Below are 26,704 nucleotides of genomic sequence, written 5' to 3'. Positions count from 1 at the left end.
TGGGGTCCAGGGGGCGAAGCCCCCAAAAGCTCAGCGGTTTTAGGCATTAACTTACAATCAGATGATCATCCAGGGGTCGCCTTAGGGCCCTTGGTGGGGTGTAGGGCGCGGAGCCTCCGGAAGCTCAGGGTTTTAGGCTTTTGAATATGGTCAGGGTCCTGATGGGGTCCAGGGGTCGGAGCCCCCTGAAGCTTAGGTGTTTTAGGCAATTATGGTCAGCTGAGCAACCAGGGGCCCGTCTTAGGGCCCTTGGTGGGGTACAGGGGGCAGAGCTCCCGGGAGCTCAGAGAAAATCATGCCATTTCAGCAAAATTTGTAAATTAGTCACTGGTATCGAATTAGAAATAAACCACGTTCGAATTTTATCGGGGAGGGGGGGGGGGGGGAGGGAACTACCCCAAGCCCGAGTGAGTGAGCATAGTGAACGAGAGGGCTGAAGGTGACGAAAGTAACTACCCCCTTACAGGTTTTGAAGTTTTGTTGTATTACAAAATTATATTCCTTAGGAAAACTATAGTATGAAAAGCAACAATATACTTTTTTTCACAATTCACTTTTCTACAATATTTACTTAAATATTTTGAAGGATATTATGCGAGGGAGCATAGCTCCCGAGCCAGAAGATTTTGGATTTGTATTTGTCTAAACGCTGCACTCTTGGGCCCTCCAAAGCCAAATAGTGTGTTGCAGTCTTTAGTCAGTATTTGCTGTACTTTTTTTTAATGCACTTTTTCAAATCTTCCGGGGGGGGGGGGACGATCCCCCCTACAAAAAGTCTCGCTAGTAAACACAAACAAGATGAAAGAGAAATATACAAAAGTATTAACCATACATATATATTATTTTTGTACCACTTTACAACTATTTGTGACCTCCTTCCATCCATTACCTTCCTGTTACAATATTAACATGCATATAATTATAATAATGCAGAACCGTAAGAAGCTCTTGAAAAGAGAGGTACGACGATCGCTAATACTTTTGCAAAATCATCTCGGGGCAGTTTCAATACCATTGTGTACTTGCCATAGAGTACCGAAGTAGATACCTTTTCTCCATTCACAGGTGAATTGTATAATTATGAGCCTCTCCTCTAACACGCATGAAGGAGACACAATCATCTAAAATTCAGCCCAAACAACAAAATAATAATAACCATTTAGAAAAGGGCCAGTCTTCCCGGTGTCCTGAAGGGCCTGCATTTTACCCATCTAGAATAAACTGTAGAAGTATCCCGAACTACTACCACCAGCAATTGCTCCCCCAAGACAATACCTCGGGACAACTATCCTGTGGATAACTATCCCTGGGACAAATTCCCCCTTAAGATTAGCACTGACTGATGGTTAATTGGGGTATTCTGCATGAAGGCGTTTAGGAGTCCAGAGGCAGTTTGTCGGGGGAGGGGGGGGGGGGGGTGGTAACCTTCCTAGATGATAGTTGTCCTTGTATTAGTTATCCAGGGAAAAGATGTCTGTTGTGTAGTATAGATGTCTGTTGTCCATAATACCTGGTAGTAGTTGTCCAGGGGATAGGCGTCTGTTGTGCGCATAAATATAGGATGACCACCCGGACTATTAACCAGAAGATGGAAAGGACTCATCTCGTCTTAACTCATAAATAGAAGTATGGGTCAGGACGTCGCTCTGCTGCCCTCTGTTTCTAATCTCGTCTTAACTCACAAATAGAAGTATGGGTTAGGACGTCGCTCTGCCGCCCTCTCTGTTTCTCGCAGGTCTGGTGCTGAGTTGGGCTAAATATTGAAGAGAATATAGTAATGTGGGGATTTTTCATCATTACAACGTTAAATTTAATGCAAAGTCAATCCTCATAATAGATGATTTGATCGTCATCATATTGTATTACGTGATTGTAATATATAATACTATATGATGGATCATTACATTATGCCAGGCTCAATTATGAACAGGGGATTCATCTCTTCCATTCCCATCAAATATAGGAATCGTTCTTTAAAAGAAGCAACAGAAAATGTGCGCCTAGAAAACAGTAATAGCTTCATCTAAGTGCCCCGGGCCCCCACTCAGTGTTATGTAGGGTACGCGTTTGTTCTTTCCCTACTTTTGAATGCTCCCCCTATCTCAGGACTGCCAACATGTCTGAATCTGAATCCGGAACACTGCTCAATGTACCCCCTCCCACCCTCTATGATATTCAAGATATTTTTGTTATAACCCCCTGTTTAAATTTCTCACGAGTCCAAAGAGAGAGAGAGAGAGAGAAAAAAACACCCCTTTCAAATATGTTATAACCCCTTTATTTAAGTTCTCACGAGTCCAAAGAGAGAAAAAATGCCCCTTTTAAATAAAATCTCCAGGTGAAAAGTCAAATACACCCTCTTTTTTTACAATTCTCGGACCGTGCTCTGTCGCGCGAAAAGTAGCCCTTTAACGGTGAAAATAAAAAAATACGCACCCCGGAGTGGGGAGGGGGGGGGGGGCCTGGCTAAGTGCCCTATTTTTGAAGCCGTGCTCAAAATATATTGTGCACACAAAAATTTGAATGCTCCAGAGTTTAATAATAACAGTAGTAATAATAATAATAATTAATCACCTCTGTGTTGCACTTAATCCTACGTTTCTAGCGCTTCACGATGTTATAATTATTATCCCGTTCATTGGATACAATTCCTAAAACGCACGCTCCGCTCCATGAGGAGTATTCCAATATAACAAAATGTATGAACCGACAAAGTTCAAAATTTCCCCCGATTGACATTTATATTTCACCGAGGTCGAAATGTAATTGCATGAGGGGAATTCTGAATTACGAGATGAATTTACTATGTTATATTGAAGGAAAACGCACTCGGTGAGTATACATGTATGTGCAATCTTCTGCCTCTGTTCTTGTTCTCTAAATGGGTTTCAACAAAGAGGATATTAGCTGGTATCTCTTTGGTTTCAAGTAGTCTACAAATAATGAATGGTTATGAGTTCAATAGTGCGAATATTTTCATGAGTTGAAAGATTAACATTCTATTCAACGAGGCGTCAGCCTAGTTAAATAGAATTAATGTTAATCTTTCAACGAATGAAAATATTCGCACCATTGAACGAATGAAAAACATTCATTATTTGTTTTATACAACATCGAAGAAGATCTAATAGAACGTTAATCAACAAATAATGCTTTACTCCTTATATTAAAGATAAATTCATGTTGGATTCAAGCCTTCTCGATTACATTCAGATTGCCTTCGCGTCAGATACACGCAGGGATACGCGCGCGCACGGCAGAGAGGTACGCAGTCTGCATATAACCAAAAATGCACGACCGTGCAATATACCATCTATTGAATATCATGTGACCAACAATCCTCCAATCAAATGAAAGGGATCCACGTAGGTGTTGTATAACACGTATATATGCGCCTTTTAGAATTTGCAGACATTGCAGAATGATAGCGGTGCGAAGTCTAATTCACTTTTGCACTCGATTTAGCGCGAGAAAAAAAGACGTTATATATTGCACCATCGTGCCCATATAATAAAATGTTGAGTGTCACGTCATAGCTTTTCATACAATAGTATAGATTCCCAGACAGAAGATCTGATATATTCATACATTTTTATAATAAAATGCAATTGTAGTAAAGTTTCTGTGTTGGATCGAATGGGAGAGTCTGTTGTTCGCCAGTAAATCGCCGTAATAGCGTCGGACAGTCTGAAATTACAATACTGTAGTAGAATGATAATTACTTTCAGAAATTCAGAACTTTCGTATTGTTTGCCCGATTCTGTTAAAACTTTCACCAATCAGCTCTTCTGATTTGTGTTCATGTCTTCATTGCAAACTTGCTATTAAGAGATTTCTCTTTGTTAGGTTTGAGTTACCTGTATTGGATATTTCTTGACCCTGTGATCTCTCTCATTTGGTTCGGGTTGATGCGTGGTGGTGTGCCTGCTCTTAGATTGTCCATAGCCCGTTCGGTGGGTGTGGCCTGATTGATGGGTGTGGCCTGGTTGATAGGCGTGACCTGGTTGGTGGGCATCGTCATGTTGATTATGATGGGCGTGGTATTGAAGCGCACCTCGATGGTTATCTTCAATAGGCTCCATGTGATGATGGAATCGTGGTCTTTCGATGGTTTTCACAACTTGTATGGACTGCACGGGAGGCGTATTACCATACATTACCTCACCTATTGCATTGCCATGGTGATATTGAGGTGCTGTTTCATCTTCAACGACGGGGTATGATTTTCCTGTTTCATCCCTCTCATCAAATCCCTTCCCATGATGCACTTCAGCTGCAATAGCTGGTCTCGCCCGGATTATGATACCTATACAGTCTATACACAAACTGATGAATGCCATGAGAATGATGATAATGCATGATGAGATAATGGTGGAGTAGATTGGTATCAATGACAGCTGAAGGTCAGATACCCTATCATCATCACCATTCGTAGTGTTCTGCTGTGACGTCACACTGAACTCAGTGACCGGGTGCTTGGGAATGATGGCTATACCCTGTGCTGACATCGACCATGACGTCAAAGCAATACACAGAGATGATACTATCATGGTTAGAAAGTTGGTTAGAGGTAGAACCAGTGAAATACCGCGCTGTGATATAGGAAAACAAAAGTGGGTGTACTTCATTAACGATATTATTGATTTATAATATTGCCAGGGCCAGTAGCGTACGCAGGATTTTTTCAAAGGGGGTGGGGGGGGGGGGGGGGAGTTAACACTTTTAAATCAGGCCGAAATTTTCGCCACGACTCAGCCAGCCGGGGGGGGGGGGGGGGAGGGGAGAGTAAGAGGACATTCTTTTTGGTGCCACAATTTGAAAATTTGTCAGATCAACATTTCGTTCCGTTGGGGGGGGGGGGGGGGGAGGCGGGGATAAGGTCATCTTTTTTTGGTCACCATTGGCATAATTTTGTTTTATTTATTTATTTATTTTTCAAATAAAATTAAAAAGCAAAGGGGGAGGGTTACTTCAAAATACACACATCCCTGCGTACGCGCCTGGCCAGGGCATTATATAAAGTATAGTACAGAAAGATTACAGATATGACAAAGAAATGGCTTAACGATGCAAAGAATAGACGAAAATATTTGCCAATGTTAGTGGTAAACCTTAATAAATGTACTTACAGTAGGAAATTTACATATTATTAGATTTTAGATAATTCAGAGACATGATTTAGGTTGCTTTAGCAATTTGTTCAGTAATACATAGCATCGCTTATATTGTATTTCCCTTTCTAATTCATTTGTATTTAATTTTTCTCATCCACTTTTTTTCTTTTAAAAACAACCCCAGTCCATTATTTTTCCTATCTTTATCCGAATCCGTCATTTAGTTGCTTCATGCGATTACTATTTCTTACCTTTTTTTTATTTCTGTCCAGCCCTTTTACAGCATTTACAGCTCCAAATATGATGAACTGTGATGGAAAAACCGATATAATCAGAAGCATGAAAAACGTGTCCCTATAGTTCTATTGCGAAACAATAGTTGAAGCGCATTGTATTGTGATTCTTAGTAAAAATAGGTTTTCCGCGTCATCTTGTAATTTCGAAAATGGAATTGAAGCCTGCATCGTTTTTTGAAGTAGGAGCCCTTTTCATTGTCAGAATTATGCAGCAAAGGAGTTCTGAGACACAGAGGTGTTGGAACAAAGGGGTGCCGAAACACTAATTTGTAGCAAAATAGAGTTTAATAAGGCGTAGAAAATTAACGAGAGGGTTTCGAAAGGAAAGTATTTCGAATTCATATTGGTGATTAATCGTAGTGTGTTGAAATACAAAAGTCTTGAAACATGTATGCCAATACATTGAGTTGAAATACATGTATAGCGCCAGGAGTGTCAAGTCTGACTGATATGAGCGCTATACAAGAACCCTCTATTATTATTATTGTTATTATTATTATCATTTATACATATATATATATATATATATATATATATATATATAAGCCTTCATTAATAGAGGCGGGTCTGAAGTTAGGGATGTCAAAACGTAAAATAATTTATCTTTCTCATTTGTGCTATTGTGAGGCTATTGGGAGAGCCTCGTGTAGGATACCATGATCATAAAGGCTTTCGAAACATCGTATCCTTGCCCATTATTATGTGCGATCATTACAATGACGTATTGCGAAACGTGATACAATAAGGTATTGATATTTCCTCTGGGTTTATTTGTCGAAAGATTTTGCGATCGTGTCTCTCCTAAATTGTGCACCATTCCAATGCAGTTAGGCTCCGCAAATTTCATGATTTTAATCTCTTCTCAAAACTGTATCATTATGTTGTCAATGTATATGGAGTCTTGAGCAAGAATTTTCGTGACAGATCTCGACTCTCTTGTTGATAGTAAGGTGACGTACTTACCGCTAGACCAACCCACATAGGGGTTCCCATTGCACCATGATGATAAGAACCCGGATGTAGAAATGATGCAATAGCACCAAGCATGTTAAGTATGATGCCATAGGCGATGAGTATCACACCCAGGATTGTGACGTATGTATGACGTAACCCTACCATCCTGTATAATAAAGGCAAAAACGAATCGATCATAGTTCAGGAGTTCATTTTTATATAATGCCCTGAATGATAATAATAATAATATGTCTTGTTTACCCAGATTAGCCTCATCAGTATTCATACTGTTCTCCCTGAGGGCCCTGCAATCATTATTATTACCCCGGTCATCGGATTCAGGCTTACCCGCACACAATGTATGCACATTTTCCACTCCCTGGGGCATTCCAGCCAGTGCATCATTTTTACAAGCGCACACTTGCTAATCTAAGCACATTAGCTTTCGCATCCTACCGGGAACCCATTTAACACCTGGGTGGAGAGTGGCAAATGTAGATCAATGTCTTGCCAAAGGACATTAGTGCAGCGGTAGGACTTGAACCGCGGACCCTGTGATCCACAAGTCCGGTGACATATCCACTCGTCCACGACACCTCTGATCAAGATGAATATTGATAATGAAAGTAATCATAATTATAATAATAATAATAATTATTATTATTTTGTTTACCCCAGGGAATCCTCATCAGCTTCAATGCTTTTCTTCCCAAGGACCCTGCAATTATCATTACCAAAGCGGTTCCCAGGTACCCATGTACACCTGGGTGGAGAGTAGCAAATATGGATTAATGTAATGTGAAAGAACGTCTGTGCATGGCGGGCTGAGATTCGAGCCCTTAACCCTTAGATTGAGGGTCAAGTACATGAGCCGCTATACAACAACACCCCCACAATTACATACCTCTTTCAGTTTAATCCAATGCGGCCAAGTACGCATATTTACATTGTTTTGAATACGCATAGATCACCAACGTAGTTTTACATTTGAAATTATGTTTAAGAGATAACAGCTATTAGTGTGGTACGGTATGTCACTGAAACAGCTCCCGTAGGACTTTTGTGCCAAAATTGATTTTTTGGCATTTTTTGATTGATTGGGGTCCAAGCTATCAGAAATTGATGGGGTTCAAATTTTCCCGACCCTCAACCCCTCTCTGGGGGGGGGGGGGGGGTAGTTTCCTATCATGAGACCCCCTAAAATTGGGTGTGTCATTCATCTAATGACTGGTTTCACAAAACTTGAGTTGTTTTCTAGAACTGTGGTTATCCCTCAACACCGAGAAAGGTAATTTGAAGACTTTCAGTTGGATAAACCCTCTAACCAACCCATCCCCATCCCTACGCCACCCCCGTCAGCCCAAATTGCGTACATTTGCCATTGTTCGGCCAGCTGTTTTAAGGTGTAGTACTTTTATTACCATTATCATATATATTTGCTAGCCCATTTCCAAACAAAAAGAGACAGAAACAAACATACAGACAACCTTCATGTATACACATCTACCTCCCCCCCCCCCCACACACACGCACACCCTTCCTCCCACACGCACATACTCACACACACACACCCAAACATTCACAGGCAAGTGCGCTCGCGCGCACACAGCGCGCACACATTCCTACATAATATTATGCTGCTCTGTGATCATTGTTTCCAGCTCTTCTGTGGTAAAGTTGTTTTGTTCCTTGGTCTTCGCAAGTTTGACAGAATAAAGACCCTCTTTTGCAGTATATTGCCTGATTTTCCAAGGTAAGCATAAACATATAGCCAATGGCAAATCTCGATTTTAAAATTTTATGTGATGTGGGTCTTCATTATCGGTTAGAGAAGAAGAAAATAAATTGCAAAAACAAGAGAGAACTTTATTACTCTTGATCAATCAATCAACTTAGATGGTTAAATTGACAAATTGGTAAACATTGTATGCATTGATATATATATATATATATATATATATATAAGATCATGGACCTATTACGGAAGGACATTCAACGTTATTCTTTCTTTGATCCAATGAGATCCACCGCCTTCTGATTATGTGCATCTTAATGAGAACATTCAGCTGTTTTAACAATACGACTGCTCAAGCATTTTCAGTTACTAACAAAGGAGCAGTATCCCTCTCTTGGGTTTTGTCTTCCTGATTTTGTCAAGAAGGGTGTGAACATCTGGTTTGCCATTGACAACATTGATCTCTTGGAAGACACACCCACAGGGCAAGGAACCTTTCACGGGACAGTGGTAATCAACCAACAGACTGTAGATGGAGAGCCAGTGAATCAACCACGTGTCATACCCGAGAAACTTTCTTCGCAAGGCCTTCTAGCATTTGAGATGAATGTGCTTCCAGAGCCGGACATCAGAACTAGCCCACTGAGATTTCAGGCCTACAAGAAGAGGAACCAAAATCTCATTTCTCAAGAATTCACTCATACCTGGGCTTTTGTGTACTACCTTACAACAGATGACAACGGAGAAATCATCCGAACTGAACCTCAGCTGCATGATGAATAAGCCCAGCGCAGTGAAGAGATGCCAAGTGATGCAGAGTCTACAAATAATGAGGAAAATGAGCCTTCTAGCAAGAAGGAGGAAGCTGGGTCTTCAAAGGACAGAGAGGAAACAAACTCTGTCGTGATCATCAAAAAGCAGGTGAAGAAATCAGATAAACTAGCAAAGAATGATGTTCTTCCAACATGGGCTGCAACTAGGTCCTTATTGTTGTCTCAATCCTCTCCCGCTAGCACGCCTACAAACACAGCGGTGGTTGCCCCATTATTCAAGACATCGCCAACTGATTATGGGACCCTCTATACTGTTCTTCGGTTATCCCAGGGAATATCTGCGACTGTTGTTGGCCCTCACAGAAAGACATTGATAACGCTAGATCTCGATCTTTACTCCCGAGCGTTGAAGATTCAGCAGTCGGTGGGAAACGCCAACTGGATCTTAAGAGCTGGAGCTCTCCACATTGCTTTCGCTGCCTTATATGCTCTTGGCAAAACCATCGATGGTAGCGGTCTTGACACATGTGCTATCGAATGTGGTGCGCACACCTCAGCATCTCTTTGCAGGATCTTTGGTGGTAAAGCTTATAAGCGTGGCCTTGAATTCCACATTACTGCAAGCCTTGCAATCATGATGTTGCGTTTTGATGCCATACTATCGGATCTTCCCAAGGGTCCAATTCGCATCCAGTGCAATTCTCTCAAAGAAAAACTTCATGGACATGACCCGGAGATGGTGGAGATCTATGAAGAAATCCAATCCTGGTACTCAAGCAATGTCAAACCGCTTGAAGAAGCTGAAGACCTTGGCGAGTTTGCCCAGTTCTTGACCCGGTATCTTAACCAGGTGGAGAGTCTTCTACATCTCATTAGTTCATGTCGATCAGGGGACTGGGAGGGCTACTTGTCATCTCTAGAAGACCTCACCAAGTACTTTTTGCTCGTGATCTCCTGAACTATGCTCGCCTGATGCCAGTCCAACTCGCTCAAATGAATGCCCTAGAATAGGATGATCCAGAAACATGGAATGCCCTTAAGTCTGGAGACTTTGTGGTGGCAAAGTCAGAGATACCCTTTTCTCTTCTCTTCACTGATCAGGCTCTAAAGCAAGAAATCAAGAAACTAAAGGGGAATGGTGGGATGGTTGGACTCACAAGAAATGAAGCCGCTCTGGGCCGACTAGTCACTACCACACCTCACCTTGCTGCTCTGGTAAATCATTACCTCAATGACTTCCCAAAAGCTATTGGAGCTTCGGTGAGGAAGGAGCATCATCAGTTCTCAGGAGACATTGCAGTGAGGTCAAAGAAGAATGCTATGAAACTACGCCAACTAATCGAGCTGCACGGCGGAGTCAATCCTTTCAAGGAGAAGACACAATTAAAGAGTCTGGTTTCATCGACACTTGTGTCAAATGATGCGAAAAGTGACATTCTCCACTTTGCAGAACAGGGCCAGAAGCGCTTTGAGGAGTTTGTATTTGATCGTTTGCTTTCATCATCAACCCTCTCGGTGTGGGATAAAATGAAGAAACTGAAGCTGAAATCCTTTTCGAAATGGATGGAGAAAAGGAAAGTGCCTGTTGAAGACAAGGTCATCAAGTTGCGGGAGGAACGTGAATTGCTGGGAAGATTCCTTATCATCCAAGGCAGCCGCCCAAGCTTAGTTCCTAAACTTGCGGAAACAATAGGTGAATATGAAATTTCAGTGGTTCCCCGTTCACTATGTGCTGTCGATGGTTTTTTGTACATCCCAACAGACAAAGCAGGTCTGATGCATGCAGTTGAAGATGCAAAGGCAGAACCTCCCGATGCTGTTAAACAGCCTGATGTCGTGGAGGATAATCATATTCAACTTCCCCACAGGTTGAAATGATGCAGGAAGAGGTTCCGGTTACCGTAGAATATGAGATAACGCAGGTTCCTTCTGGAGCAGCCCAAAAACCTAACCTCTTGCATGATCTTCCTGTCAAGGTGCTGATAATTGACGTCATGGGTGTACTTCAAGGCATGAAAAAGACACTAGCTGCCATGCAAAATATGTCAGACCTGCAGAATGCATTCAACAGGCGCATCGAAGGGATGATGGCTAGCTATGATGAAGGTCGAGTTGTGTTTGATCGATATATGGAAGAGTCATTAAAGAACAAGACTCGACAAAAGAGGGCAACTACATCAGTAGAATACGAGATACACCCAGAAATGAAGCTCACAATGTCCATCAAGGAGCTTCTATCTTCATCGTCAACCAAGAAAAAGCTGACGTGCCTGTTAGGTCAGGGGCTGCTTGATAACTTTTCACAGAACACGGACAGCCCTTTCAAGCTAGTAGTTGTGTATGATACATTTACCTTCATCAAGGGACATGATTTGGAGGAGGCGCACACACATGATGAGGCTGATACCCTGATTCATAATCAAGTCCTTGCCTCTACTGCTAGTGGTGCCTTGCAAGAAATTACTGTCTGGTCCCTGACACTGATGTCCTCCTTCTCTTAATTCATCTAGTATCTTGTGGAAACAATGCAGTGCCCACTTCTCTACAATTTTCTACAGGCAAGTGTACAAACGAGAAATAGATGTGCTGGAGCGGGTTCAAGTCATTGGACATCAAAAATCATATCAACAAAACAAAATGCACATTTTCGTATTATTCTGCATTTGAAAAAAATATTACATATATAATTTGTCAACTTTCTGATTGACTGATGCAATTACAGTGCCTAGAAGTTGATATTTGAGAATTTTGTTATATTATCATCTGAAGGTGTTTGGCGTCATCTGGTGTTTAAGTAAGTTATTCATTTGATAGAATACTAAAATAGGGTTGATTTTTTATATTAACAGCCTAAAATAACAGTGTTAATGACATGTGATATGTTTCACAATTATTCCACTCTATAATAATACACAATAATGCCATTTCCACTTCTTATTTCAAAATTCTAGCCCAAAAGAAAGAAGAAGGGCACATTTTTAGGAAATATTTCCCAGTTTTTCACAATTTTTCGCAAATTGCGCCCCCATAACGTCAAAGTGAAAAAGTTTTATGACACAATATCATTAAAAATGAATCCTTATATACCTCAAAAAACTTCACAGTGAAATTGGCGAAACAATATATGAATTTAGGGTGGAAGACACCAAATTTCCCTATTGCGCTTTATATATGCAATTTTGGCGCCCAAAATGGACCCCCCAGGAAGTGAAGGAGGGGTCTGAAAATTTGAACCCCATCATTTTTGGCCAATTGGGACCCTTTTGAAGCCAAAACAGCAAAAAATTCAATTTTGGCAAAAAAATCCTACGGGATTACATACCATACCGCACTATATAGGCAAACACTTGTATTGGTTTTTAGAACTCTGTTGAGGACTGCTAAGAAAAAAACAACAATATTTCGACACTCAATATAAAAGATGGCAGATGCCATCTTCAATTCATGAAAGGCACTATGTCTCATTTGCAGGCCAAACAAATGAAAAGGTTAAATTCCAACGGCATTTGAAAGACAATACTAATTTAGAACTTCCCTCAAAACGAAAGGGCTTGAAAATGGCTTTAAGTGGGAAAATAACAACCATTAGTTGTCGAATTGACTTAAGTGATTGCAATCACAGAAGTAATAGTCTGATTTTCAGACCTTTTACCGAATGGTCGTAGGTTTTGCCCTGCACAGAGATTCAACCAGTTTAATTTTGGCCATTACAAGGAGTGGATTATAGATGTAGACAAATGCTCAATAATCTGTTACAGCTCATGTTATGTATGTTATTACCAAAGAAAAAATAAATGTCAGTCAGTCACTCCAAAGTGTCTGACAAGCGAAGTCTAGAAGGTAAACGGGTTTCTTTGCATAATTTGAATACTATTATGACGCTGCTAGTGTTTAAATTTCACAGATAGGACATACATGACATATAATTCCTGCAAAGTTCTACAGAATTTGATGTTAACTGCAAAAGGGACATACATGAACACTAGCTATGTATGAATCATGATACACCTACTACTACTACTACTACTACTACTACTATACTACTACTAGTAGTAGTAGTAGTAGTAGTATTAGGAACCGTTCCTGTTGCTATGACAGGACGATCCATTTTCGTGCGGAATCTAAACATGTGTTCGGTAGCGCGGGGGGGGGGGGTACACCTAGAGCTACCTTCTGTGTTGATCCTATCCCACTTCTTTTATCTTTTTTTTCTACCACTATACGAAAATGTATTGGACGGTATTGCCTCGATTACGTAACTCGCTATGGAGTTCTGAGATTAACTCGGTTTTGCATTTTGTAAGCCAAAAGAAGTCTTCTTTCTAACGACGGGATTACACCAGATTTGTTAAGAAATTGGTCAAACTTTTTGCAAATCAGTTCAATAGACCATACAATGCGTGTCGCTTTGGTATGGCGAGTCTATTGTATAGAATGGAAAGTTTGGTAAGTTGTATTAGCTTTCCAAATATGTACAGCAGCTTTACATGTATATGGAGCTATAGTGTACGAATCAAAGTGGGCACACACAACGTGTCCATTGTTAGTAGAATGGGTATACAGTTTCAAATTTCTTTAAATTATTAACATATGAAGTTATAGAACATAGTGTAGTTAGCTGAAAAAATAAATCAAACTAGAATGCCTACATGTTCTAGAAATATACATGATGTGTTTAATACAGGTGGAACGAGGAATACCATTATGGAGAATAAAGGATCAAATCAACATTAGCATTATCTTTATTGTTCATTCACGTGTTCAGGGGAAGGGATGGCCGGGGTACGTGGTAGGAAAAAGATTTGATTACCCTTTTTTTTTCTCGACATTGCGATAATATTTTTTTTTTTAGCCCGGAAGATTTTGACTTTATACTTTGAAGAAAACAAATGGTTAACCATGCCCTACTGTAGATGAATAATACATTATTACCCATTACAAGTCACTTGACATTTTACAGCTAACCTTGTGAAAGAGGATGATGACTGTTGTATGGAATAAATATAAAATTCTTATGAAATCCTTCTGGTGATAATAGGAATGACAATAAACGGCATTTCTCCCCTATTTCTTGCATTTTCGTTTTTTAAATTTCACTCTAAGCCAAATTGATAAGCAAACCAATTGCTTTTCAAAATCGGATATAGAATGTGTCCTCAACTGATTCATTTAGTAGGATACACATGTTTTATTTTATTGTTGGTTTTCATAATTGTGATAGCTGTGATATAACTGGTATCAACATATTTTAGGCAATACCGTACTGCGTATGATTTTTGTTGTTGAGCCTATAGTAAATAAACATTTTCCTTAGTACCAGCTTGGTAGCAAGTGGCTTTTGTTTCAACGTTTATTTTATCGAGCTGGAAATAAACATAAACGACAAACACGACAATTGTGGCGCCAAAAAGAGATAATTTTTGTTTCTCAAATTACTTTCATTGATTAAATGTCAGTTCGTAATACATGTAGGAGGCAATAGAAGAGAAAGGGCGTGGGGAGGGGAGAAAATGAGATCATCAATACCCCCATACACCCTCCCGTATTCGCCTCTGAATTATAAAGAGTTTTCAATTCCTTTTTTGCTGAAATTATATTAATTAGACCTACATGACATTGATAAATAACAAACTTTTATTCATGTATAATTATAATCCCTGAATATTACTCTCATTATGTTCAATTTGGTAGTTTGAAACATTTTGTACTTTATTTCAAACGATGGATGAATAGGCAGAGTCCTACAAGCATCGTTGAACTAACGTAATTTAGGCCAAAGTATATAGTAAAGTAAAGAAAAGTAAAGCAAATATATAACTTACTCAAAATCTGGCTGAATCTTCTAAGACTAAGGGGTAGCAGCTAGAATGTAATTAGTGTACGCTTTTTCCCATACAAACGTATACTGAGCATAGAGTCAAAGACCAGAGATAAACAAGACACCAATTTTCAGTGCAACGTGTTTCCGTAAAATTCTCGCTGTGCGCGAATTATCATACAAGAGAGGTATATGGTGTTTAGCGTAATACACCTTTCCACCTGGGCAAACACTACAGTATCGTAAAAATGACTATAATCAGGGGCGGATCCAAGGGGGGGGGGGCGACCTTTAGAAGGTCTTTGAAAGGATATGAAATAGAATTTTTATTAAATATAAAGACGTGTAAAAAACATTAGAGAGACTCAAACAGGTGAGGAGGCTGGGCATGTCTTCCCACAACCAAACAGATGAGGAGGCTGTGGTGGGCCAGTTAATGAGTTGGACAATTTCAAATATAAATGAAAACAAAAGAAGCTCTGAATTACAATTGAAGTCCACTTTATTCATTATATAAGTCAGCCGAAGCTCCAATCGTTACAAACGAAGAGTAATTATTGTATATACATTTTAAATAAGCTGCTTCTCTCAGAGGCTGGGCGGCCATATTGACAGTAAACTAGCAGCACATCCTAAACATGTTAAAGGAAAGAAATAAACTCTCGAATAATATGACTACAAAACCCCGCACATGGCATTTAAATACTGCGGTACCCGACGAGGCTTCCATATCACCAGCCAACCAGGAGGACCCTTAAGAAGACAACCAATTACAAGACGGGATATATATAATTACCCTTAGGTCATCCGACCAATTAAGAGAGGAGTTATACCTTTAATCAATTATAACAAATGACAAAGCATAAGAGTGATTTGAACCAGTCACCAACAAAAATGGGAGGAGTCCAGCTCTTCGCGAGAATGTCGCGTCCCCGGCAAAACAGTATATTGTCTAACGTGTTATTGAAAATGAACACCTGTACATCTTTCATATTTCATTTCCAACGTTCATATCGAAAAGTTAGGAATTCTCATGCAATAATTCAAAACCAGGGGTTGTTTACCCGTTCCCGGCATACTATTTGAAACATAATGAATGCTATTTAACTTTTAGGTGTATACCAAGTCAAACTAATAATCGTACAATTAATCAACCCAGCCCGGCTCTTCTATGTCTCTAGCGCCCCCTTTAGGTCAAATGAGATGCCCAAATGAGCGTACCACTTCATAACCAAACAGGTGAGGAGGCTGGGCATGTCTTCCCTTAAAACTAACACCAATTTGTGAACTCGCGATCGTCGAGGTCACATGTTCTCGAAAATAATCAGATGGTGACGTCACTAATTTCTTTTAAATTTCTTTAGGTTAGCATTGAAGAAACAAATGTCAACGACCATATGCTGAACATACCGGTTCTCGTCCAATCTCCGAAGTCAAGCAGCATAGGGTCTGGTCAGTACTAAGATGGGAGGAACTTCGGGAACACTGGGTGTTGTAGGCTTTTTGCTTTCTGATATGTGGACGACTTGATGGCCGTTTACATTTTGTCGTCATTCTTTGAACTTTTTAATTATTTTTTCTTCCATTCAACGAATTCCTTCATTCCCTATTTGGATAGGATATTCCATCTTTCTCAATGAAAGACTGGCCGCAAAGAAAATGGTGACAAACGTGTGGGTGCTCTTCCCTTTTATCAGAAGCTTTCGGGTGAAGTCCTACTCCACCGCTCCTCCCCTTAACCACATCTTTAAGAAACACCTCTAGCCCCCACCCTGCAAAGCTTTTCTTCTTCTTGTCTTCCATCCTTCATATAGCGCCACCGACAATATTATGGCACAATGTTTTCCCCTTAGTGTTTGCAAAGTGTGAGGGCGTACATATTGCGCATTCTTACTATAACGTCACGAATGAGGGCGAGGTGAAAACTATCCAAGATGCTAACATTTCGAAGTCTGTTTCATCACTATTGTCACGCATCAAAGGATGATTTTTGATAAGATGTATCCATATTGTATTCCTTTTCTACAGGACCTGATCTACAATGGGCATAGACGTTCCGCTCTTTGTGATTGATACCTCCATGCCATAGAACAAAAGCCCCATCTGAAGAGGAGCTTGTCTTTTAGTTAGAGGAGCAGCATTCGAGGTTTCCCTGTTTCCTCACTCAGTCGGTCACTTGAAACAAATCATGAATAGATGAAACCGAAGCATCTCCATTAACTGACACCAATTTGTGAACTCGTCGAGATCACATTTTCTCAAAAATAATTAGATGGTGACGTCACTAGTTTCTTTTAAATAGGTTAGCATTGAAGAAACAAATGTCAACGACCATACCATGCTGAACATACCGGTTCTCGTCCAATCTCCGAAGTCAAGCAGCGTAGGGCCTGGTCAGCACTAAGATGGGAGGAACTTCGGGAATACCGGGTGCTGTAGGCTTTTTGCTTTCTGATATGTGGACGACTTGATGGCCGTTAACATTTTGTCGTCATTCTTTGAACTTTTTTATTATTTTTTCTTCCATTCACCGAATTCCTTCATTCCGCCTTTTGGTAGGATATTCCATCTTTCTCAATGAAAGGTTGGCCGCAAAGAAAAGGGTGACGAACGTGTGGGTGCTCTTCCCTTTTATCAGAAGCTTTCGGGTAAAGACCTACTCCATCCCTCCTCCCCTTATCCACCTCTTTAACAAACACCTTTAGCCCCCACCCTGGCAAAGCCTTTCTTCTTCTCATCTTCCATCCTTCATATAGAACCACCGACAATATTATGGCACAATGTTTTCCCCTTAGTGTTTGCAAAGTGTGAGGGCGTACATATTGCGCATTCTTACTATAACGTCACGAATGAGGGCGAGGTGAAAACTATCCAAGATGCTAACTTTTCAAAGTCTGTTTCATCACTATTGTCACCCATTAAAGGATATGTGTACGACTTGATGGACTTGCTATTTGTCCCGTTCTTAACATCTCATGAAATGATCTGCAATTACATAGTTTTAATAGACATAGATCATGCACTCCTTCTCGAGATGAAAAGAGATCAATTAATGAGATGTTAAGGACAACACAAATGGCAAGGGTTCCCCCTTGTCATTTGTCCCGTTCTTTACATCTCATGAAATGGTCTGCATTTACATAGTTTGGATAGACAGAGATCATAGACTCTTTCTAAAGATGAAAAGTGATCATTTCATGAGATGTTAAGGACGACACGAATTGCAAGGGTCCCCCCTTGCGATTTGTCCTGTTCATAACATCTCATGAAATGATCTGCAATTACATAGTTTGGATAGACAGATATCAAAGACTCCTTCTAGAGATGAAAAGAGATCATTTCATGAGATGTTAAGGACGACACGAATTGCAAGGGTCCCCCCTTGCGATATGTCCTGTTCTTAACATCTCATGAAATGATCTGCAATTACATAGTTTGGATAGACAGATATCAAAAACTTCTTCTAGAGATGAAAAGAGATCATTTCATGAGATGTTAAGGACGACACGAACTGCAAGGGTCCCCCTTGTGATTTGTCCTGTTCTTAACATCTCATGAAATGATCTGCAATTACATAGTTTGGATAGACAGAGATCATAGACTCCTTCTAGAGAAGAAAAGAGATCATTTTATAAGATGTTAAGGACGACACGAATTGCAAGAGTCCCCCCTTGCGATTTGTCCTGTTCTTAACATCTCATAAAATGATCTGCAATTACATAGTTTGGATAGACAGAGATCAAAGACTCCTTCTAGAGATGAAAAGAGATCATTTCATGAGATGTTAAGGACGAGAAGAATTGCAAGGGTCCCCCCTTGGGATTTGTCCTGTTCTTAACATCTCACGAAATGATCTGCAATTACATAGTTTGGATAGATAGATATCATAGACTCCTTCTAGAGATGAAAAAAGATCAGTTCATGATATGTTAAGGACGTCACGAATTGCAAGGGTCCCCCCTTGCAAATTGTCCTGTTCTTAACATCTTATTCTGTGTCGTCCTTAACATGTCATGAAATGAACTCTTTTCATTTCTATATAGGAGTGTATGATCAGTCTATCCAAACTATGTAATCGCAGATCATTCCATGAGATGTTAAGGACTGGACAAAATGCAAGGGGGACCCTTGCATTCTGTGTCGTCCTTAACATGTCATGAAATGATATTTTTTCATTTCAATATAGGAGTGTATGATCAGTCTATCCAAACTATGTATTCGCAGATAATTCCATGAGATGTAAAGGACAAAATGCAAGGGGGACCCTTGCATTCTTTGTCGTCCTTAACATGTCATGAAATGATCTCTTTTCATTCCATGAGATGTTAAGGACGGGACAAAATGCAAGGAGGGACCCTTGCATTATGTGTCGTACTTAACATGTCATGAAATGATCTCTTTTCATTTCTATATAGGAGCGTATGATCAGTCTATCCAAGCTATGTAATCGCAGATCATTCCATGAGATGTTAAGGATGGGACAAAATGCAGGGGGACCCTTGCATTCTGTGATTACATAGTTTGCAAGGGGGACCCTTCATTCTTTGTCGTCCTTAACATGTCATGAAATGATCTCTTTTCATTTCTATATAGGAGTGTATAATCAGTCTATCCAAGCTATGTAATCGCAAATCATTCCATGAGATGTTAAGGACGGGACAAAATGCAAGGGGGGGGGGACCCTTGCATTCTGTGATTACATAGTTTGCAAGGGGGACCCTTCATTCTTTGTCGTCCTTAACATGTCATGAAATGATCTCTTTTCGTTTCTATATAGGAGTGTATGATCAGTCTATCCAAGCTATGTAATCGCAGATCATTCCATGAGATGTTAAGGACATGGCAAAATGCAAGGGGAGACCCTTGCATTCTGTGTCGTCCTTAACATGTCAAGAAATGATCTCTTTTCATTTCTATATAGGAGTGTATGATTAGTCTATCCAAACTATGTAATCGCAGATAATTCCATGAGATGTAAAGAACGGGACAATATGCAAGGGGGCCCCTTGCATTCTGTGATTACATAGTTTGCAAGGGGGAACCCTTGCATTCTTTGTCGTCCTTATCATGTCATGAAATGATCTCTTTTCATTTCTATATAGGAGTGTATGATCAGTCTATCCAAACTATGTAATCGCAGATCATTCCATGAGATGTTAAGGACGGGACAAAATGTAAGAGGGATCCTTGCATTCTTTGTCGTCCTTAACATGTCATGAAATGGTCTCTTTTCATTTCTATATAGGAGTGTATGATCAGTCTATCCAAACTATGTAACTACAGATCATTCCATGAAATGTTAAGGACGGGACAAAATGCAAGGGGGATCCTTGCATTCTTTGTCGTCCTTACATGTCATGATATGGTCTCTTTTCATTTCTATATAGGAGTGTATGATCAGTCTATCCAAACTATGTCATCGCAGATCATTCCATGAGATGTTAAGGACGGGACAAAATGCAAGGGGGGACCCTTGCATTCTGTGTCGTCCTTAACATGACTTGTAATGATCTCTTTTGGGATTGTATGATCAGTCTATCCAAACTATGTAATCGCAGATAATTCCATGAGATGTAAAGAACGGGACAATATGCAAGGGGGGCCCCTTGCATTCTGTGATTACATAGTTTGCAAGGGGGACCCTTGCATTCTTTGTCGTCCTTATCATGTCATGAAATGATCTCTTTTCATTTCTATATAGGAGTGTATGATCAGTCTATCCAAACTATGTAATCGCAGATCATTGTATGAAATGTTAAGGACGGGACGAAATGCAAGGGGGGACCCTTGCATTCTTTGTCGTCCTTAACATGTGATGAAATGATCTCTTTTCATTTCTATATAGGAGTGTATGATCAGTCTATCTAAACTATGTAATCGCAGATAATTCCATGAGATGTAAAGGACGGGACAAAATGCAAGGGGGGCCCCTTGCATTATGTGATTACATAGTTTGCAAGGGGGAACCCTTTCATTCTGTGTCGTCCTTAACATGTCATGAAATTATCTCTTTTTATTCATATATAGGAGTGTATGATCAGTCTATCCAAAATATGTAATCGTATGTAAATGTAAATTCGACTGCGCGCATTTCCGGGGTAAGAAAGTAACGATGCAGATTAATATTTGAACCACGCGTTGGGTAAGCACAAGTTTCGACACCTAAACGTTGGTATTATGACACAACTGATGTTAAAAACCATGATTAAAGCGCTAGCGTGGTCGGTCGTTCCGAATTAGCTGTTCGTCGAATTAATCGTGTTCAAGATCGACAGAGGATGGACGACTTTGTTCGAAATAGACTTCGATCATGCACTTGTGTCTTTCCGCAGCATTTATTTGCATGAATGTGTGTAAATCTTCTCAATATGGACATGAAATTGCTCATAATTCTGGACAACACATTATTCGTATGGAGCATGTCATCCGCGATGCAGTCACCTACTGCGAGCACGCCAAGCGAACGACTGTCTAGCCAAGAGAGATAGAGAGGTCTGCTACTCATACACTACACTACATATATAGCATGTACTTTTCCAGCCTACTCCTCGGACAAATTTTCTTTTTTACCCAAATCTGTGTAAAAATAAAAAATCATACAATAAGGTTGGGTTAATATTTTACCCAACTTTTGGGTAAAAAATTACACAAGAACAAAGTAAACGAGTACCCAAGATGAGTTGGGTAAAAATTACCCAATGTTGTGACAAAAAGGGAACATGGTTGTCGTTGGGTAACATTTTCCCTTTTACATTGGGTCAAATATATTGCACATCAGTTGGGTATAACATTAAACATTTGATGGGTAAATTTTTACCCAACCTCCCCTGTGTCAAATTTTACCCAGTAAACATGCATGTTCCCTTTTTACCCTCGTAAAGTGTAAAATTTTACCCAATATTGGGTATCTTTTTTTAGAGTGTATCGTTCGTGCAATGCGTAAAAACATGACATGCACTGTTAACGACATACTTATGTCAAACTTACGCCATACTTACGTATTGTTCACGCATTGAAACGAGATGCTTTCAGCGGTAACTTTTTCTTTTCTATTTTCCTTTCTTTGCTGGTCTACGCATACGCATTTCAGCATAAGTCCGGTGTGTAAATTCAATACGGGTAGACCTTTTTTTTTTTTATACGAGCCGAAGATTTTGGAAACACGCATGCGGTCCCTCCGTTCCCGGAGTGTGGTTGGGGGCGGGCGGGGAGTATGATCGAGCAGCCAATGCGGGAAGTATGCGCAGCCGATGCGCAAATTGTGAGCAATTTATTCGTAAATCCGTCGTGAACATGGTCGTAAACTAGTCGTGAACATGCGTGCCATTCGGGCATTGGCACGCACCGGTCAGTACCGACACGGGTAGGATACGTGTTCACGAAAGTCGTCCACCAAATTTGTCGTCCCAAAATTTTGAACATTTTGACAATTCTGCCACGAATTCAAGCCTTGTCCCGCATTGGTCCTTATCCTCCCGAATATTGCTCAAACGCTTCCCGATGTGGCAAGAACGTGGCACGAAACAATGCGCGAACCATGCGCGAACCAAAATCGTGCAAGTGTCAGGGAAGGCACCCTGACACTTGCACGATTTCGGGTCGCGCATGGTTTGCGCATAATTTGCGCATTGTTTCGTGCCACGTTCATGCCACGATGGAAGCGTTCGCGGAACGTGCGGGAGGATGATGGCCAATGCGGGGCAAGGCTTGAAATGTTCAAAATGTTGGCACGACAAATTTGGTGGACGACTTTCGTGAACACTTAGCAATTAAACTATGCGTATCCTGTACGTATCCTACCCGTGTCAGTAGGGACCGGTGCGTGCCAATGCCCGAGTGGCACGCATGTTTAAGACCAGTTCACGAAGGATTAACGAATACAATGCTCACAATTTGCACATTGGCTGCACATACTTCCCGCATCGGCTGCGCGTAGTTCCCGCACAGTTTTCAAATTACTTGCGCATGGTTTACGCATTATACAAAAATTAAGCATTTTTTCATCAACCTTCAACAATGCTACCGAGTCACTTCAAACATTCAGCTGACGTACTTGGCCAACGGACGTACACAAGCTATATGCAATCTTGCGAACTTTTTACGCACGGGAGCGTAATACCCGTTGGCTCAGAGATTTGATTGACTGTGTTTCTAATTTTTAAAATATCAAATTTATTGAGATGTGATTAATTAAAAACATTAAAAATGTACATTATTATATAGTTCTGTAAAATAGATTTATTTACGATTTAATCTTGCAAGTTTTGAATGATATTTGGTGGGAATTTGAAGATTATTATTTATTATGGTCAATGTTCGGGCGTTGTTAGATCACGTTTAGCGAACACGCAACGTACGCGTACATGAATTCACTCTGTATGCCCTGTACCTACACTGCAAATTTTCATGCAGACTTCCTATGACTGTATTATGTACGATGATTATGGTTTTACACGCGGTAGTCTAAAACCGCTCCGATGTGCACACTGAGTTTCTTTCGGGAGATTGTGGTAGTGTACCGTGTGCTTCCCCACTAAATACCCAAAGCTTGAGCATTTGTAAAAGACATGGGACGTGTCAGAACTCAAAATAAATGTGACCCCCCCCCCTTCAGTGAGATGGGTTACTTTTTGGCCACCCCTCCCCCCACCCCCAACACAAAATATCATACACAGGACCAAACTACATATCATACACAAGACCAAACTACTTGAGCAACATTGATTCGAATCTCAAACAGCTTAAAAACTGTGGAAGCTTTATCATTAAATAGTTACGTGTAACCCACTACTATTCTTTTTTTCCCGACTGTGATTCCCGACCTTGAACATCGAAACAAAACCGTGTGCCTTCGAACAATAAATCTCCGTACGGCTGGTGAAAAATGTCCAGGCCGAAAATTCCCTAAATGTTTTTACTCGCCGTACGGGCACTGGAGTGTATATGTAAAAGCCCCGTAATGCCTAGGTCACATATACAATAGGCCCCGTACGATTTTCCCTACCCGGCGGCTTGCCGTGGATATTAGAGATCGTACGTGACCCTTCTTGTTTTTATTTCTACGGCATGTGCGGTCACATATTCTGTGGTAACCGGGAGGTGCCCAGTGAAAATTGGTCGAGTGAAAATGCAAGGCGCCCGTAAGGCACCCAGTGGCTCCCTGGGTCCGATCTGGGTCCTAAAGGCTCCCGGATGGGTGCCGTGCGGTGCACTGAACTATTTGTCCTCTGACATCCGCGCCTCAATTGAGAATTGACAGAAGAAAAAAAGTGAGGGACCGTCCTGGCACCGTCCAGGCACCGTCCGGAGCCCACACGGGACACCTACTGTGCATCAACTGCCCCATCACGGCCTTTCTACGGCCTAACGGCCAGATGAAAACGCTGGGAGAATTGGGAGCAGCCAAACTCGGCACCAACTCCGAAAATTCCCCCAAATTCCTGATTTATCTCGCCGTACGGGCCCCGGAATGTATACGTAAAGTACTGGGCCCCTACGATTTTTCCCTAACCGACTGTGATGCCTGGATTACATTTGGCCTTCGATTAATCTACGGAGCCCGTATCCTGCCCGCATTTCATTTTCCGTGCGGCCTCCCAGCAGAGGCAGAAGGCGGCCTCGAGATTTTCGTAGGGATTCACGGGCTCTGCGACCTCAGCATGGGACCCTTCTGATTTTAATTTCTACACATGTATGGTCACATATTCTGGGGCGCCCGGGAGGTGCCTGGTGAAAATTGGTCGAGTGAAAATGCTAGGCGTCCGTAACGGTGTTTACAAAAGCTTCAATACGGGTTTCGTCCGATGAACATGCGCACCTCATGCTCCCGCTGAAAGGATTTATAGCTTTTATTCCGCTATATTGTAATTCTACGTTCACCGTCAACTTTCCGTTGATACAAATTTTTATTTGCACAGGAGAGGATCTTTAATAACGGGTTAATGGTAACTTCTATAGTGCTTGACTTTTGACACGTTGATATTATACTACATTATGAGGTAAGTCCCAAAAATTAAGTTCAATTTCATGCGTCACCAAGCAGATTGATGACATATGTGTATTAGTATTTTGGATTCCATTATTTTTTTCTATTTAAAAATATAATAAGAAGTTAAGAGGATTATTTTTGATTTAGAACCCCATCATATTTACGAAATATCTGATACCTCAGTCACGCCAATATCACAAGAATTTACATTACGTCAAAAGGCCAAACATCGGTCCGTTTGGAATCGGTTTGGCGGTTAGCAAACTTTCTAAAGCTGTTTTTCTTGAAGTCAACCAAAGATTTAAAGCAACTCGTATTGCATTACGTGTAAGAATTATATCATACTAGGTCGAATCATTAAATTCGATCCAAATTCGATCTTGTAACTGACTTAACATGATTATCAAGCAGGAAATAGCCGATTCCACTTTAACTTACCAGAACAAGTAGGTAGTATTGGAAATTTGTTTTATTACATTGCCATAAAACATTAGAATTCCATTCCTAATGATATAAAGGAAAACTTTGCTTATTTTAAGAGGAAAATAAAGGAATACCTATCGCCTGAGAGTCAGAGGAGAGAAGCGAATAACATTATGATTCTTATCTGCCTGTAAATAATACGATTTAACTTATTAATTGTGTACTTAAATGTCGGGGGCCCCACTGGAAATGGGCTATGATCGAGCTTTATTTGGTTATCCTGTTCAAGCTGACTTAATTTTGATCTGTAATTTTTGTATATATTGCTGTATGTTGAAGCTTGGCGAATGAAATCAGTCATTCAATCAATCACACCGATTCCAAAACCGACCAATTATTTTACATCAGCGTTATGTAACTTCGGACTACTGCCGGTCCGGTACCGGTTCTTTGATTTTACAGATATATACGATATGTGTCATTGTTTAATTTACTCATTCCCTCATTCATCTACTTATGATAATTATTTATTTCAGCTCTATTTAAATAGGGTTGCCTCTTCAGTAAAATAAAAACTGCTGTTCTTTAGAGCCCTGGATACAAAAAACTCAAACAATGATAATATAGGCCTATACAAATTCATTACACAAAATAAACATTATGGACAATTGTAATATAGAAATAACAGCAGAAAGAATAATGTTATGATAAATTAAACCACACATATACTTAGATATGCAAGAAAGTGAAATTAAAATGAACTGGGGAGTGAAACTGACAGAAATAGAAAATGCAGGTGGGATTTCAAGACGAAGACTAAAAGAAAAAGGAGAAGAAAACCAAGTGAAAGAAGGGAAGGCGAAGGGTTTAGGTAAGGAATACAAACAACGAAAAGTAAAAACTACATTAAACTTTTTTCATGTTTTAATGGCAATTTGCCTACTTTTTTATCAACATGTTTTAACTTGAATTGTGATGTGCATAATTTTAATACTAGAAATGCCCTAAATTATCACCTCCCCAAGATTAGAACGACTTGTATGAAAAATTAATTATTTTTAAAGGAGCAGTAATATGGATTAGTATACCTCAGGAAATTAAAAAATGCAAAACTGTCAATCCTTTTGAAATTAAATAAAAACAATTTCTGTTAAATAAGTATAATAATCATTATTAATAGCATGGGCAAATTTTGACACTTTTTTTTTTACTCTGATCGTGCATGATAATAAGTTTTAGTATGTTCTTTGTTTTTTGTTCTGTTCTTTTGTTCTCGTTTTCCGGTATGTGTGTTTTTAGGGGTAGGCTTTTATACAAGGAATCCCTCCTTTCTGCCTATCCCAAATGGTCTTATAAATTGCCATTGTATTTGTTATCACTTTTTTTTGTAACTCCATTCTGTATTTGTATGTTTTAAATGTTTTTATGAAGAGTGTTGACTAAACTTTGAATTTGAATTTGAATTTGAATAATACAGTGAGCCCAAAAATTAAAACACGAGGCGAAAGCTGAAGACTTAAATGCACAATATTTCATGTCATTTTATTTATTATAATTTGTTTAAATCTAAATGATTATAATTATATTTGAGCAGAACAATGAC

The 26,704-nt window shown here is 40.0% G+C and overlaps 1 protein-coding gene across 1 annotated transcript; it reads right to left on the bottom strand.

Moving 5' to 3' along the window:
• Positions 1-712: 712 nt before the first annotated feature.
• On the bottom strand, positions 713-14,867 carry LOC115927264. The gene is made up of 5 exons (XM_030992963.1): positions 14,695-14,867; positions 6,374-6,530; positions 5,366-5,422; positions 3,858-4,592; positions 713-1,753 (listed from the first exon to the last, which is right to left on the bottom strand). The coding sequence occupies exons 2-5, from the start codon at positions 6,527-6,529 to the stop codon at positions 1,679-1,681; spliced, it is 1,023 nt and encodes a 340-aa protein (XP_030848823.1). The 5' UTR covers position 6,530; positions 14,695-14,867; the 3' UTR covers positions 713-1,678.
• Positions 14,868-26,704: the final 11,837 nt, after the last annotated feature.

This window comes from Strongylocentrotus purpuratus, unplaced genomic scaffold (assembly GCF_000002235.5).
Source record: "Strongylocentrotus purpuratus isolate Spur 01 unplaced genomic scaffold, Spur_5.0 spur5_scaffold_20, whole genome shotgun sequence".
Classification (NCBI taxonomy): Eukaryota; Metazoa; Echinodermata; class Echinoidea; order Camarodonta; family Strongylocentrotidae; genus Strongylocentrotus; species Strongylocentrotus purpuratus.
This window is presented reverse-complemented; position numbering and strand designations above follow the sequence as displayed.